This window comes from Gekko japonicus, unplaced genomic scaffold, assembly GCF_001447785.1.
Source record: "Gekko japonicus isolate JY-2015 unplaced genomic scaffold, Gekko_japonicus_V1.1 scaffold3221, whole genome shotgun sequence".
NCBI lineage: Eukaryota > Metazoa > Chordata > Lepidosauria > Squamata > Gekkonidae > Gekko > Gekko japonicus.
In genome coordinates, this window is record NW_015163704.1 from 64,892 (window position 1) to 80,863 (window position 15,972).

Here is a 15,972-nt window from a genome sequence, read left to right on the forward strand (position 1 = left end):
TTTCTCTCTCCCTCTCTTCCTCTTTCTTTCTTTCTTTCTCTCTCTCTCTCTCTCTCTCTCTCTCTCTCTCTCTCTCTCTCTCTCTCTCTCTCTCTCTCTCTCTCTCTCTCTCTCTCTCTCTCTCTCTCTCTCTCTCTCTCTCTCTCTCTCTCTCTCTCTCTCTCTCTCTCTCTCTCTTTCTTTCTTTCTTTCTCTCTCTCCCTTCTTTCTTTCTCACTGTCTCCCTTTTTCTCTCTCCCTTCCTCTTTCATTCATTCTTTCTCTCTCTCTCTCTTCCTCTCCCCTTTCTTTCTCTCTTTCTTTCTTTCTTTCTCTATCTTTCCCTCCTTTTCTCTTTGTTTCTTTCTTCCCTCCCTTTGTCAGATGTATGTAGACTCAAGCCCAAGAGCAGCTTAAGAGAGCAACAGGATTTGGGGCAGGGAGGGGGGTTTACCAACTTTCCATGTCAAAATTCCCTTCCTCAGATACGAGGACAGCTAAACCTGAGTCCTGGAGCACCTTAAGAGACCAACAAGACTTTCGGGGGGGGGGGGGGATGAGCTTTCAAGAGTCGTCAAGGGTTCCTTCATCCCATACAGGTAGGAATAGAGCTGGCTTTGAGCCCAGTAGCACCTTACAGACTAGCAAGATTTCCAGGGTGTTTGGGGTCTCCAGAATCCCAAGTTCCCTTGATCAGTTACTAGTATGAAGGGAGACCCCCTGAGTCCTTCTGTCCCAAATCAGACATTGGTCGGGGTATTGCAAAGAAGGAAGGTAGGATGCAGAAGCACAGTGCAAAATGGAATCAGCTTGATCAGAGCGGAGGGGGAATGGCCTGATCACCCTGTGTGCTGCACCTTTGCATCTTGTGTCCCTTCTTTTCAATACTTGACTGGCATATAAGGACTCAGAGAGCTGCGTTCCGGCTTGTATCTGACGAAGGGAGATTTGCCTCTAGGAAGCTTATACCCCAACTATCTGCTTGGTCTCTGAGGTGCTACTGGACTTGAAAGACGCCAGGTTCTCGTACGGCAAGCCAACATGGCTGCCCTCTGAAGAAAGGAGCAGCTGGTGACCTGGGATTCCCAGCCACAGGGAGACCCCAGTGGGAGGAAGGGTCACCCAAGCACCCCTGGGCGCCCCCCCCCCAATCATGGGCAGCCCGGATAGTTGGAAGCACTACTTGCCTTTTAAAAGGTGGTCTGGTGCAGCCCAGAGCATGGGGTTTTGGCACTTCTAGCCGGCCACTGAATGCTTAGGCTCACTGCAAACTAGGAGCGCTGATTTTGCTCCAAGCGAGCGTGACGCACTGTGTCAACAGGCAGGGCTGGATACCGTTGTGGCTTCCTGTTGCACTTGTACACACACACACCCTCCTTCCGAGGACTGCACCGGAGAGATTTCTTCCTTTTAAGTCTCCCGACAACCCTGTGGGGGGGATCACCCACCCAGTGGGCTTCAGGACTGCGTGTGTGGACTTGAAGCTGGGTCGCTCCAGTCCTCTCACTGTTCCATTAGTCTTGCACTTGTCTAGATCATTGAGGCACAACTTATAAGTCTGAGGCTCCCCTTGGGTGGTTGTGCTTCTCTGATGATATCCTGGTTCTGTATTGTTCTTTCAAGGCTGGTTGGACCCATGGTGTTATTGTGTGTCGATCCCTTATGACGCAACGCAACTCTTTGTACAGTGAAGGGCTCCAGGGTGTGGTCACACCACAGGGTCTTAATACGCCTGGTAGTGTACGCTTTCATGAGTAACAAGAGCTTGGCTGGGAAGTACTGTTATCGAGAAGCGCCGAAGGGCGTAGGCCCTAGGAGGAAAGGGATGAAGCAAGAACCGATAAGCCAGTGGTAGATACTCGTCTGTGTGTTTGCGTGGGCAGGTTTTGTGTGTAACGTCTGCGACTGAGGAATTGCAGACTAGTTCAAAACAGTTGCATAGAAGATCAAAAGAACTTTTGTTGAATTTTGTTTGTAAGTGGGATGTCGGCCCTTATTTTTTTAATATAACCAGACTAATGTACTCGGTTTCCGTTAAGTTGCCGGCACTTGGAAAGTTTCAGTTTAAGGGCAGGCTCCTGTATGCATTCACAAAGACCCTACAGAGGCTTTCCGCAGCTGGAGATGTTTTTCATAGAATACTGTACATATAACACACACACAAAAATACATTTCGCAGTCTTGTGCTCACTTGAGAGTCATCCAGTTGAATTCAGCAAGGCTCGTTTTTAAATAAATATGCCCATAAAATAGACTTGAGTCTGAAGTTCTCTAACACTTCAGTCCTAAACAGGGGACTGGGCGTAGAGCACAGCTTTGCTTAGGACTGTGGTGAAAGAGTATTAATGTGTATTTGTTGTGGTCTCTGGAAAACACTAGCAATAGTGCTAAAGCGGTTTCAGCCTTTACCAGTCTCCCATTTTATTCAGTGAGGTCAGTTTGTTTTTAATGTTTGAGATGCATCAAGCACTGACTTTTCATCTCACAAAGCAAATTTCGATGTCCCATCCTTAAGGACTCAAACTCTCGTGAAGCGAGTGACGTAGGCTAGTCGGGTTGATAGCGCAGCAGGCTCAGTGTCACCGTACTTACTGATATAGATTTGCTCTTAACCTGCTGTTCCTATAACAAAAAAATCAATTATTGCAGTTTTCGTGTGAGTGTGTGTGTTTGCCATCTCTGTTCAATATTGCTACTTCAAAACTGGGCTAAATGCGGGAACCCTGAGTTGAATCAAATAGAATAAAGTTCATAACATGTAAGGCAGCACACATTCTGGACACGTACCAATGTCCCGAAGCGTTATCACAAAGCTCAGAAAAGTTTGGTTTCGGTTGTGGAGCTGGGCCAGTAAGGCAGGTCACGGCTGCAACGGCAGTCCTCGTTTGGCATTATGTTACTTGGAACACGGCTGTTCCCAGTGCGGCAGGCTGCGTCTTAGATCTGTGTTGCTTGAAAAGGGGCTTTGTTGTGTTGTCCTCTGCAAAGAATGTGAGGCGATTGTATAGCTTTTGAGGCTGGCAGGTGCGGGTGCGTAAAGCACCTGCAAGCTTTCAAGATAAAACGGTTCTTTGTTACGAGCGTTTCCGAGTTTGAACTCTGTGTGGAAAGCCTTGCCTAACTTTCAGCCGTGCAGTTGGGTAATGCGATCCAGCTGCTTGTGTATTCTTTCACCAACAGACGGGCTGCAGGTGGAGAAGGAAGATGCCCTCGTGATCTTAGGTATTGGTGTCTATTAATGCTGGGCCCTAAGGGGGACAAAACGTGGTAGGAACACCGGGAGTTCTCTTGTATTTGAGGTTGGTATTTGAACTGTGCCTGTCTGCGGGCTTTGTTCTAGGCATTCTGATTTGGTTTTGCTAACCGTATGTTCAAAGGCAGGGAATGTTTTTTTCATACACACACACACACACACACACTGAGTGCTTAGAAAGCTCCCGCTCCATTGAAAAGTCGTTCTGTAACTGCTTTCCTGGCGTATGTAGCTCAGTGCTCGTCAAGGTTGTACAGCCTAATCAGTGTTCTTAAGTATATCCGATTTAGAATTTTCATTCTCACTTACTTGCTATTTAACGAGTTCATGGCCGTGATAAAGACTCCTTTTCAGAATGTCTCCCAGAATATGTAGGATGCAGTGTTCCCTCTAAGATGAGTTGGTGTGAGCTAGCTCACAGTTTTTTAGCCTCCGGCTCACCCATTTTCGCCTTAGCTCAGGAAGGATGGGGCTCCAGAGCAAACTAATTGGTGCAGGGGCCAAATCACTTTCTCACAACTAATGCCAGTCGCTCACAAAGTAGAATTTTTGCTCACAAGACTCCAGAGCTGAGAGGGAACATTGGTAGGACGCATAGAATTTTTCTTTTTAAAAATTCCTCTGGAGCTTCTTACCTGTGACAGGCCCTGTGCCCAAACTCCTTTGAGTGTCCTCCGGAGGAAGTCAGGCAGCCGCTGCTCCCCCCTCTTGTGGGTCGCTTTGAATCTGAAGGAGGACCTGGCATAGCTGTCAAGCGTATAAGCTCTGTGCTGGAAGTCCCGGGTTCAAAGTCACAAGTTGGCCGGGTGGCTTTAAACGAGTCCTTGGCATCTGTGCTAGTGGGGTAGCCTTTGTGGTCTGGCTATCAGGAAATTGCTGAGAATTAACACTTCTTGAGTTACTAGTGGAGTGCTTCTGCTAAGGCAAAAATCTCTCTCCGGTGGTCATTTCTAAAGTCACCTCAGAAGAGAGCAGTAATCCATGTCAGGCTGTCCGCTGAACAGTTAATGCAGTTGCTAGGTATTACTGCTGAACATGAAAGAATGTGAAATCCTCCGCCAGATCATTTATGTAGTTCTAATAGGTAGAGATATTCTGTGACTCCGAGTGTCGGGCTGAGGCAACTAATGAGCAAGTTCTCGTAACTTTGAACTGCGTGGAATCTCATGTGGATTGTTGCAGGAAACCATAACACAGTTGGTAGCAGTTAAGGCAAACTAATGGGCTTTCAATTCATCTTTAGGGTAACGAGTTGAGCATCGGTGTGGCTGATAGGATATTCCCCCCCTCCCCCTCGGAGTCATGGTAGCCTGCGTTTGTGCAGTAACTGAATTTCTGGTTATTTTGTTAGGCTGAATAATTACAGTTTTGGCCTTGGAAAAGGAGGGGGGAAGCATTTTCATACCTGCCCTGAAGGTCAAGCTGCAGGTTTTTTTCAGCTAAATAGCCTGTCAAAGTAGGGATTTGTCAAGATACAAGGAGGTGTGGAGAGGGATTGTTGGGATTGTATTAGAATACAAATCCAAGGGTACTTCAGTTTTTACACCTGGGTTTCGATTGAGATGTTTTCAAGCAATTTAGAATCTCTGATACGAAACGAGAAGACAGAATAATTCCCACCAAGATATTTTTTTTAAATCCTCAACGATCCTCTCAAATGCTAAGAATTGCATAAAGCTTTCCAGTGGGATGGAGGTACTGCAAATCCTCCTGAAACACCCCCAGTGGAGAGGGAGCAGCTACGTAGTAGAAGCTGATGCACATGCATATGCAACACTGCCTTCCACAGGTCACTTCCACTGGTTCCAGGGCATGCTGTTCATCTACAAGTTGCATCATGCATCGTCTAGAAACCCACGACGCCGTGAAGCTGCCCTTTGTCCATCAGAGTCAGGATGGTCTACTCAGACTAGCAGCCGCTCTCCAGGGCCTCAGGCAGAGGTCTTTCCCATCACCTACCCCCCTGAGGTCCTTTTTACCTGGAGATGCCGGGGATTGACCCTGGGACCTTCTGCATGCCAAGCAGATGCCCTGCCACTGAGCCACGGCCCCTCCCTATAATAAAACCTGGTCCCTCAGATTCAGTGTTGTCTACTCAGACTGGCAGTGGCTCTCCAGGGTCTCAGGCTGAGATCTTTCACCCCACCTACTACCAAATCTCTTTTAACTGAAGATGCCAGGGATTGACCCTGGGACCTTCTGCATGCCAAGCAGATGCCCTGCCACGGAGCCATGGCCCCTGCCATAGCTGGGCATTAGATGCCTGGATGGTATGGGTGCCTGATAGATGCCCAACCTCGGGAGGGAGAACACAGGCTGGAGTGGAGGATGAGGACAGGTTTGTTCCTCCACAGCAAATGCTTTGCTGCGGTTTTTTTTTACTTCCGCTGCATGACATGAAGAGAGCCAAGCTGCAAATTAAGCCAGTGTTTTGGAGCTGAGGCCAAGTGGGTGAGGGTGAACAGGCTGAAACTGAAACCAGACAAATCAGATATGAAGCTGGAAGGGAAGTCGGGTGTCTGGGTGGGGAAGGGAACCTCAAGGATCGTCCAGTTTCAGTGTCTTTTTCAACTTGTGTTTCTTTGCATCAAATTGCCATATGAATTAATAGGAATGTTTAGTAGGTTTGGGTTTTTTTTGTGTGGATCGTTATTTCGGTTGTATTTGAGATGTGACAAGCATGGGGTAAAAGGGGGGGATTCAGATCCTCTCAATATATTAAGTGAAGTCAGGAGTTTTCAGTAATAGAAGAGGAGGAGGAGGAGGAGGAGATTGGATTTATACCCCGCCCTTCACTACCCGAAGGTCTCTCTACCTCCCCCTCCCCACAACAGACACCCTGTGAGGTAGGTGGGGCTGAGAGGGCTCTTTCAAGAACTACTCTTTCAAGAACAGCTCTTATCAGAGCTACGGCTTGCCCAAGGGCATCCAGCAGCTGCAAGTGGAGGAGTGGGGAATCAAACCTGGTTCTACCAGATTAGAGTCCGCGCACTTAACCACTACACCATACTGGCTGGGATGGGTTTGCAAGGCAATTGGAGGTGTTTCTTAGGTTTTGGAGGAAGTATTCTGAATTCTGTGTTTCACTGTAATTCCGCCTCCCCCCCCCTTAAATGCATGCCTAGTTTCAAACTACTCTGTAATGGGTTATGATAGTGGTTCTCAAGAGAGCCAGTTTGGTGTAATGGTTATGAGCGTGGACTCTAATCTAGGAGAATTGGGTTGGATTCCCCACTCCTCCACATGCAGCTAACCCAGTACATACACATGCGCGCGCGCACACACACACAAGCTGTCCCCGCCTCTCTTGTCTGTGAAGTCGAGCCAGGTCCCCGCGTCTCAGTGCCATCCTTGCCGGCTCTTGAGATCTTGGCTGTTTAATATTAAAAAGGCCCAATTAAAAATGAATAAAATAAAAACACAGCAAATGCCAGAAACAAAGCTGCCGCAGAATTGACATACATGCATCTTAGCCTTGCAAAACTGAAGGTTATGAAATGTATTTTGCATATCATAGCTGTACGTAACAGCGCCGCGTTGTATTTATGAAGCAAAAGCATACATTACTCACTTTTTATTCAAGGAATAATTACAGTTGTACACACTGACGGATGCCGCCGCCAGCCGTTGCGCCTTCAGACACCAAAGCATATATTGTTGGCGAACAGAAAAAACAAAACAAGCTAAAGGCAGAAACCATCAGCGTTGTACTTAATAGCAACAATGGCTTGCTGTCTGGGCGTAGAAATATGTAGGTCTTCACATATGTAGAAACGAGTCTCGTGTTTCCTTAGAGAAGCGAAATGTAAATGCCAGTAATTCATATTTAAGTCCTCGGTGAAATTGCGCAAGACTTTCCCCAACTTCCTTCATTCCGTGAGCGTGCCACTGCTTGAATTGCTGATCTGTGCCTGTCGGAGTCAACTGTGCTTTGGCGAGGGGGAGAGTGTCAGTTTCGCAGAGAAACCAGGTTTGCTGTGATTGACCCCTTGGTGAGAGACCGTGGCCGGGAGCTCCGTTCCGTCTCTGTGCCAAACAGCTGCTGGGACTTCTTTTAGCGAATGATCCCTGGATAATGCCACTTGAGGCAAATGCTGGGCGATTCTGTATTGGCTTTTCCCTCCATTGTTTTGCCAAAGGTGCGGCTCAAAACCACATTCAAATACCCTGGGGCAACCCCATACTGACTGCGAAGTCAGCCCTGAATGGCTATGCAGAAGGTACCATAAAACCTGATGATCAAAGAAAGGAAAAGCGGCATGCAGTGTAGATGGTATCATAAAATCCGGTGATCAAAGAAAGTGAAAGCGGCATGCGATGCAGAGTGGAATTTCTGTTCCAACCTGGGTTGGTAAAACTAAGGAGGGAAAAGCCAATGGAGAATCGCCCATTGTCAGCAGCAGTGCTACAGTTCGCTGTTGAGGCATGGCCCTTCAGTTGTTTCAGCATCACACCTCCTCCTGACCCAGAGCTGAACTCCCAAGGATTGGGAGCTGCGTGCCTTGTAAGCGCTTGCATCCATCTAGAGACCCATGTGGTGAGAGAGCAATCGGGGAAATAAGGCCTTCCTGACACTGGGCAATCATGCGCACAGCTGGCTGCCACGGTGCCTCCAGCAATGACTGATAACAGTTTTGCAAAACCCTCCCCCTCCAGTTCTAGCTTCCTGCTACTGACACTGTTAATGACTCGGAGCATACTTCAGTTTTGGCAGGGGGGAAATGGACTCTCTGTGCCCATACTATAGGTAGATGGACGCACACGTGCCTGGTCAGGCTTTATCGTCTTCTGAAGGGCTCTTGTGTTTGGGTCAACACTTACCCAATGAAGCATGCACTTTTACACGAACTGTACTCCCTGACTATATCCTGCCATCTCATCCTGTAGTTGGTAGTCTCCATAAGTTCCAAATATTCAGTGTTAAATACCCTCCCTGTTCTTCAGTTGCTTCTGTTTTGAGTTGAGTCTCAACAGTGTGGATTCTGTGGACTTGGGCAGGTCATGAGAGGGAGGGCAGGAGGGGTTTCCTCAGTGCCTTAGTTCTTCTGGCCCTTTTTTACACGGCCAAGGAAATGCTGATTGCCACTCTGCGGTCAGGAAGCAATCCTGGAGGTTTTTTGGTCATCTGGGTCTGTGGAGTCACTGCGGTCACTGCGGGTGTGGAGGGGGGAGGTATTTGTGAATTTCCGGTATTGTGAAGGGGGTTGGACTAGATGACCGGCCAGAGGTCCCTTCCAACTCTATGATCCTGTGGTTCACCCACCCTCTGGTTAGGTATTTCTCTTGTCAAATAATTTTGCTGAGCTTCCCCCCCCCCCCCCCATTGCAGTAGGTACACTACAATATGCAAGAAAGGAAAAGTGAAAGTCATCTTGAAAAACTTGTTTTAGCGTAAGGCCAACAGGGTATTCAATGGTTTAGCCTGACTGTCCCAGGCTGCCCTGAGAGCTTCAGCCCTGAGTGGGGATTTGTCTCTGTGGTGTCGTGGTTAAGAGTGACAGATTTTAATCTGGAGAGCCGAGTTCGATTCCCCACATACAGCCATCCGGGTGACCTTGGGTCAGTCCCAGTCCTCTCAGGTCTCTCTCAGCCCCACCTACCTCTCAGGGCGTCTGTTGTGGAGAGAGGAAGGGAAGGTGATTATAAGCCGCTCTGAGACTCCTTCTTCGGGTAGTGAAGGGCGGGGTATATAACCAAACTCTTCTTTCTTCCATCCAAGTTTGGAACTTAGTGATTGCCCCTTGCAGGATTTTCACATTTTGCTTGAGCAGTCCCTTCCCGAAGGGATGCATGTTGGTCTGATAATCTTCTGAAAAGCGCTTTGTAGTTTGTTTGTTTTTTTAAATTTGAAACTGATAGTGATTGTGAACAAAGTCAGTGTTGGTTTACAGCAGAATAAAAAGTGTTGAGTTTGAGATTGAAATCAAAGCAAACGTTTTATATTACCAACACGGTTTTTGTTTTCTATTGCAAAATGCCTTGGAGGTAGAAATAGTATATTAAGAAGAAGAAGAAGAAGCGATTGGATTTATACCCCGCCCTTCACTACCCAAAGGTGTCTCAGAGCGGTTTACAAACCCCTTTCCCTTCCCCTCCCCACAACAGATACCCTGTGAGGTCGGTGGGGCTGAGAGAGCTCTTGACAAAAACTGCTCTTTTTTCAAGGACAGCTCTTATCAGAACTATGGCTTGCCCAAGGTCATCCAGCCAGGTGCAAGTGGAGGAGTGGGGAATCAAACCCGGTTCTCCCAGATTAGAGTCCGCGCACTTAACCACGACACCAAACTGGCTCTCCTAGGATGGCAACACCTTTTGTTTTAAAGGTGTGTAGGTTCTGCGTTCAAAAAAGCTTCGGGGGTTTTGTGAGCAGTCTTCTTAATGCAGAATGAAAACAAATACACACACACCCCTTTTCCTAGAATGTGCCTGATGTCAATGCCTTGTTTTTTTCACAGGTCAGTATGGAAACCCTTTAAACAAACACATAAGACATTACGAAGGACTGTCATATGATGCGGATGCATTACACCAAAAACACCAGCGTGCCAAAAGAGCAGTCTCTCATGAAGACCAATTTTTACGCCTAGACTTTCATGCTCATGGAAGGTAAATAGCTTCTTCTTACTCCGTATTTGTACGTTTCATGCGTATCAGTGAAATATAAATGAGTGGTAAAACGCGGCATACGGGTTTAGCTAGAATCCGAAAGTGGATTCTTCTCACCTAATGAATCCCTTGGGGCTTTTTGTGATGCGGCGTTCTGAATACAGGACCGTGTCTGGCCTTGCATCTCCGCCTCCTCCCGTGTCATGTGCATCTCCCCCCCCCCCCATTTCATGTGCTGTGTTCAGTCTCCTTGCAAGCTTCAGCCTTGACTTCCCGCAAAGCATGTCCTTCTTTATTTCTGTGGTGCATTCCTATCCTGCCTTCTTGCCAGTGCATTTGCATTGGCTTGCAATTCAACCTTTCTGTGTAATGGCTGCTTTTTAATCTGTTATATCCAAGAAAGGGAAGTCTTCAGCTGCGGCCTGTTGTCACGGTTAGTAAAGGTTCCCTTGCTCGAAAGCCAGTCGAATCCGACTCTAGGGTTGCGGTGCTCATCTCTGTTTCAAAGCCAAAGAGCCAGCGCTGTCCGAAGACATTTCCATGGTCATGTGGCCAGCATGACTAAACACCAAGGCGCACGGAACGCTGTTCCCTTCCCACCGAAGTAGTACCTATTTATCTACTTGCAATTTCTTGCTTTCAAACTGGTAGGTTGGCAGGAGTTGGAACTAGAGACGGGAGCTCACTCCGTCATGCGGCACACTCGGGTCTTGAATGGCTGAACGACCGACCTTCCACGGCCTGCAGTTCAGCGTCTTAACCACTTGAGCCACTGCAGCATTGTCACGGTTAGAGATGTAAAATTTCCGGAAATTTTGAAGTTCGGGAAAAAAACGGGTTTTTTTCTGGGGGGAAATGGAAATTTTTGGAAAAATTGAAAAAACACTACATTGTCACTTCTTTTTTCTTTTCCAGATTGAAAGTCATTCTGTTACTTTAGGAGCATAAAATATGACTATGGACATTTTTACTTGGCATGAAACTATCACAACTAGCATATTAAAAATACAGTGTATCCAAACAATTATTACAAACAGAATACCCACCCACATGCAAAAACAAAACTGACACCTTTTTCTTGTGACAACAGCACCTCCGAAAGGAAGAAATGCATCTTGTTCTTGCATTGGAGAGTTCAGTTTGTAACCTAGGACTTGCTTGTCCTCAGTGCACAGAAATTAGATCAATCTGATACCATACATATTTTTTAGAAATGATTTGGAAAATATTTGAACACCTTGGCTTAAAATATTTTATTCATGTTAAAATAAAACATTCCATAATCAATTTTTTTTCTTTTTTCAATTTTTCCAATTTTTTTTTTGGGGGGGGACAAAAAAGGCTTCAGGAAAAACACGTCCCCCCCCCCGAATTTTCCCAGTTTTTTCCCAGTCCTTCACATCTCTAGACTCACGGCGCATGCAGGCAATGGAGGAAGTAATGTTGGTTTTTGCTGCAGATGTTGCCCAGCCTGAAAGAGCCAGCTGTGTTTAAACATGACCTGTTCGTGGGTGCAACAGTGTGCTGAGCACCCGTGCTTTTCTCTCTTTCCTCCCCACTTTTTCTCATAAGTGTACCCTCCAACAACTATGATCAAGCAATGTTGTTTTACGAATGTACTCTGGCATTAAGGTGTTGTAGATTTTTCTGGGCTGTCTGGCCGTGATCTTGGCACTGTAGGACCTGACGTTTCACCAGCAGCTGTGACTGGCATCCTCAGAGGTAGAACACAGAAAGACGGAGTCAAGGTGAGAAAGAAAATGGTAGGCAGGTAATTTATATCTACTCAGGAAGGTGGGGTAGGGCTGAGTCATTATCTTGTAGGAGTTCCCCAGGCTGTAAACATGCTAACGGAGGAGCTTTCCTGAGAAGGTTCTTTTGCATATGGATGGGCTGTTGAAATTCTAATCTTACCTGTAGTGCTATTGTCAGACGTAGAGCATTTTGTGTTTTTCAGGACAGGAAACCATGCCCTATTTATTTTTAAACTCTCTTCTTTCCTCTTGAAATTGTGTTTATGCTTACGAATTTCAATGGCTTCCCTGTGTAATCTGACATGGTAAGTGGATGTTTTTCTCACTTTGACACATAGAGTCCTCCATCTTTCTGTGTTATACCTCTGAGGATGCTAGTCACAGCTGCTGGTGAAATGTCAGGTCCTACAATTCCAGGACCACGGCCATGCAGCCCGGAAAATCTACATCAACTAATGAACTCCGGCCGTGAAAGCCTTCGACAGTGTACTCTGGCAACTTTGCAAGAGTGAAGCACTCCGGTGTGTGCGGCTGGTCACTGTGCTGTGTTGGCCGAGCAGTTCTGTGGAGACAGCAGCCACGTGGGGGAAGTGAGCCAGCGCAGTCACGCTGGCAAATGCCTCTTCATGGCGGTGCGTCCTGCCAGCAGCGTGCCGTCAGGCTGGCATGAATCACCTCCACAGAGCAGTGGCTTGTTTGTGGTTGCACCTTTCAGGGTCACCTCCTCCACAGGGCCTTGCTGGGCAGGATTTCACAGTGTCTGAACTGGCCCTGGTCGTCTCTGTTGAAAAGGACGTGTCCGTTCTCTGCAGTACTTGGGTCCAGTAGCCCTTCAGATGCTGTCCTCTGCAGAAAAAGGGAAGGGAGAAATCCTGTTGAAATACAAGGCAGGCATATCCTAATGCAGCAGCAGTCTTGCTCTGTATTTTCAGTGGCTAGAAGTATCTTTGGAATAAAATGGAAGGCGTGCAAGAGAGACAGAAGACGGATAAAAGTTAAGGTGTGCTAAACCATCTATTCCATTTTGTGATTGCATCTTGTTAGTGTTTGGGCCTCATTAGTGTTTCTTAACCCTCTGTGGGATTTCTGTTGACTGATTTTGAGGTAAGAGAGTGTGTTGGAACATCCTCAGATTCCATTTCTGGAACTTCTCTTTCTAAAGCAGAGAGGTGTGAGTTTTCTGAAAACTTTCATAACATGGAATTCACTGCCACAGGAGGCGGTGGCGGCTACAAGCATGGACAGCTTCAAGAGGGAATTAGATAAGCATATGGAGCAGAGGTCCATCGGTGGCTATTAGCCACAAGGTATAGATAGGAAGTCTCAGGCTGGGGCAAGGGATGCTCTGTATTCTTGGTGCTTTGGGGGGGGGGCAACAGTGGGGGGCTTCTAGTGTCCTTTCACAACTGCTGGACCTCCAGAGGGCACCTGGTATTTTTGGCCACTGTGTGACAGTGTGTTGGACTAGATGGGCCATTGGCCTGATCCAACATGGGCTTCTCTTATGTTCTTATTCTCCCCCCCCCCAAAAAAAAATGTTCTGTTAACAAGAAGTGTTTGGAAACTAAGTTGAATACCTATCTGGGGGTGGGGGGGGGAGAGGCTATACCTGGACCAAGGTCCAGCTTCCATTTGCAAGTTTCTTGAGAGTAGAGGTAGTATCCATGCTTCAATCAGGCTTGGACCCAAATCTCACTGAGCCCCCGACTGCCTTGTGAATCATAGTTCAGTTGACGTCTGTCCTGGTTGCTAGAAGCAGCTAAGAGCCAAGGTCTGGTTGAAAAAATGGAACGAGAATAGAATAAATGTCAAACTTCTGTTTTGAACCAGCAGAAGCAAGCTGGAACTTCTGACTTCCGTTTCTGGTGTCACCTTGAAGAGAGTCAACCCTGTAAAGAAACATTTTTTAAAAAACAGAATGCAGTTTTGGAAACTTTTAAAGACTGTTATCTGGTCTCAGCTGTGAATTTCCCTTTTCTCCAACTTGGTCTAGACCAGGGGTGGCCAAACTGTGGCTTGGGAGCCACCTGTGGCTCTTCCACACATATTGTGCAGCTCCCGGCAGGGCAGCTGGGGAAGCGAAGGGGAGGGCATGCTTTTTCTCCCTCCTTTCCTCCCCCCCCCCCAATCTATTTGCTTTCTTGGTGTTCTCTCTCTTTCTCTCTCTCTCTCTTTCTCTCTTTCTTTCTTTCCACCTCTTTCATTCTTTCTTTCCACCTCTCCCTTTTTCTCTCTCTTAGACAAATAAAGATCATTAGCAAACAAATATCATTGGACAAATAAATATCATTATCAACATCTGTTTCTACCCCTTCTTTTTTTATTTTTAAGCAGCCTCATTTAATGTTAATAATAAAAGCAAATCTGCATATTTTAAAAGAAAAGCGTGTGTGTGATATTTGCTCATGTCTTGCGGCTCTCAAACACCCGATGCTTATTCTACGTGGCTCTTACGCTGAGCCCAGTCGGCCACCCCTGGTCTAGACCCACTCGCCTGCGAGCTTCTTTTCTTTTTTGCTTGAGCTACTAACACACGGAAGTAGCTGAAGGCCAGCTGAGCAGCGGAGTGGATTACGGCTAAAGAGATTTAGCCTGTGCTCCAAAGTGGAAGAGCAAAGCGAAACTGCTCCAGCTTGCGTGGACTAATAAAATTTTCTTCCTTTCTCCTGGACGTTTGGTTTGGGAATTCAGTACTGGCAACTTTAACAAGAAGAATTCTTTTTTTTTTTTTTTTTTTAATTTATTTTTTCAATTTTTAACAATTCTAACACTTCAAACAGTGAACAATTAATTTTCCAATTACATTCACATCCTGTAAATAGTTCCTGCGTATGTACAACGTTATAACATGTTCAAAGAATTACAATACATTACTCAACACACTTCCGAATATGATTTCAGTAGAAAGATAACAGACTTAGCGTAAACTTGATAGGAACATTAGGAAGCATCCCGAACTATTGGAGCGTTAAGAAAGAGAAGAAAGAAAAGGAAATATTAGAGCTAGTGGAGATGATATAAGTAAGTAAGTATGAGAATTTGCGGAACTGGACATTGCATTAATCTTATATCCTTTATAGATGTACGCGGCAACTATGTGGTTTTATTTCTCCGGCCTGATGGATATTCCTCTCTCTGTAGCCTTTTGTACCCAGCTATAGTGCTTTTCCAAACAAGAGTGGGTGAATTTATCCTTTTGTCTTTCTCGCAGTGCGGGCCGTCAGGCTCTGATTGGAGTGCTGTTTCTCATGTGCCTATATCCCATGACTCATTGCATGCTCAGGCTCACTGTGTAGGCTGTGGATGAAAGCGGGACAGATAAGATTATAATATAGAAACCGTTAATATGTCGTTACAGTCAAACAGGTATGGCGCAGAATTGAGATTTTTGAGGCTTTTGAACAGCATTGAGATCTCCTGAACACAAAAGAAAATGCTCCACAAGCTTTGGGAAGTTCATTCTCACTCATGCTGGTCTGGGTATGATTCTGTTAACTGTATTTCTGAGCTCCCTTTCACCTTCCTTTCGCAGATATTTTAACCTTAGAATGAAGAGAGACATGTCCCTATTCAGTGATGACTTCAAACTAGAGATGTCCAATAAAGTACTTGATTATGATACCTCTCACATTTATACGGGGCACATTTATGGTAAGTTCAGTGGGTCCTGAGTTTAATTTTAAAATGGTCTTGCTTGGAAGTAGTGGTGGTGCATAGACTTTAATGAACGTTCCCGTGATGCAGGTAGTAAACTATATCTCAGTAACTGAAATGGTTTTGGAAAGACAACCTAAAAAACCCGGTTGTTGCCAACAACGTGGAGTTAAACTTGCAGGTTGTTCCCCATTTGTTCCTTTTGTTGTACCTGGTTCACGTGGATTCCTTAATCTTCCTTTGACCTGATAAGAACTCAGATCGCTTCCTGACGAGTGTACATTCATCATCAATCTTCTGTGCTGGGGGCTGTGCGTGAGCAGGCCTGCCATCAGATAGGTCTTTACAGCTAGAAGTCGCCAGGAGGCGCTGCGCGCTGGAGTCAGCAACTTGTTTCCAGCGACGGACCACGTGCGCCTTTGCAGCAGCGCCCCCTACCCTCAATTCCTTTTTGGCCGCCAAAGGAGAAGGTCCTGTTTTTGGAATCTCCAGCTATAGTTGAGAGGATTTCGTCCAAATTTGTTGAAACTGCGTCGGCTTCAGAGTTCCTTCCATGGCTCAGAGGGCCCTTTGGAAACATATAAGCAGGGGTGTCAAACATGCGGCCCAGGGGCTGGATCAGGCCCTCGGAGGGCTGCAATCCGGCCCGCAAGGCCCTGGCTGTTTCCTGCTTCCTTTTCCAGTTCTGCTGGTGCTACATCACAACTTACTTTACCAGACTCTCTC

General features: G+C 46.4%; 1 protein-coding gene across 1 annotated transcript in view; it reads left to right on the forward strand.

The window, feature by feature from the left end:
• The first annotated feature begins 3,122 nt into the window (after window positions 1–3,122).
• The window catches only part of ADAM10 (ADAM metallopeptidase domain 10), a 53,248-nt gene continuing 40,398 nt past the window's right edge, over window positions 3,123–15,972 (forward strand). Inside the window, exons 1-3 of the mRNA XM_015407825.1 lie at window positions 3,123–3,201; window positions 9,688–9,838; window positions 15,125–15,243. Of these exons, the coding sequence (XP_015263311.1) occupies window positions 3,123–3,201; window positions 9,688–9,838; window positions 15,125–15,243 (349 nt within the window). The remainder of the gene's footprint in view (window positions 3,202–9,687; window positions 9,839–15,124; window positions 15,244–15,972) is intronic.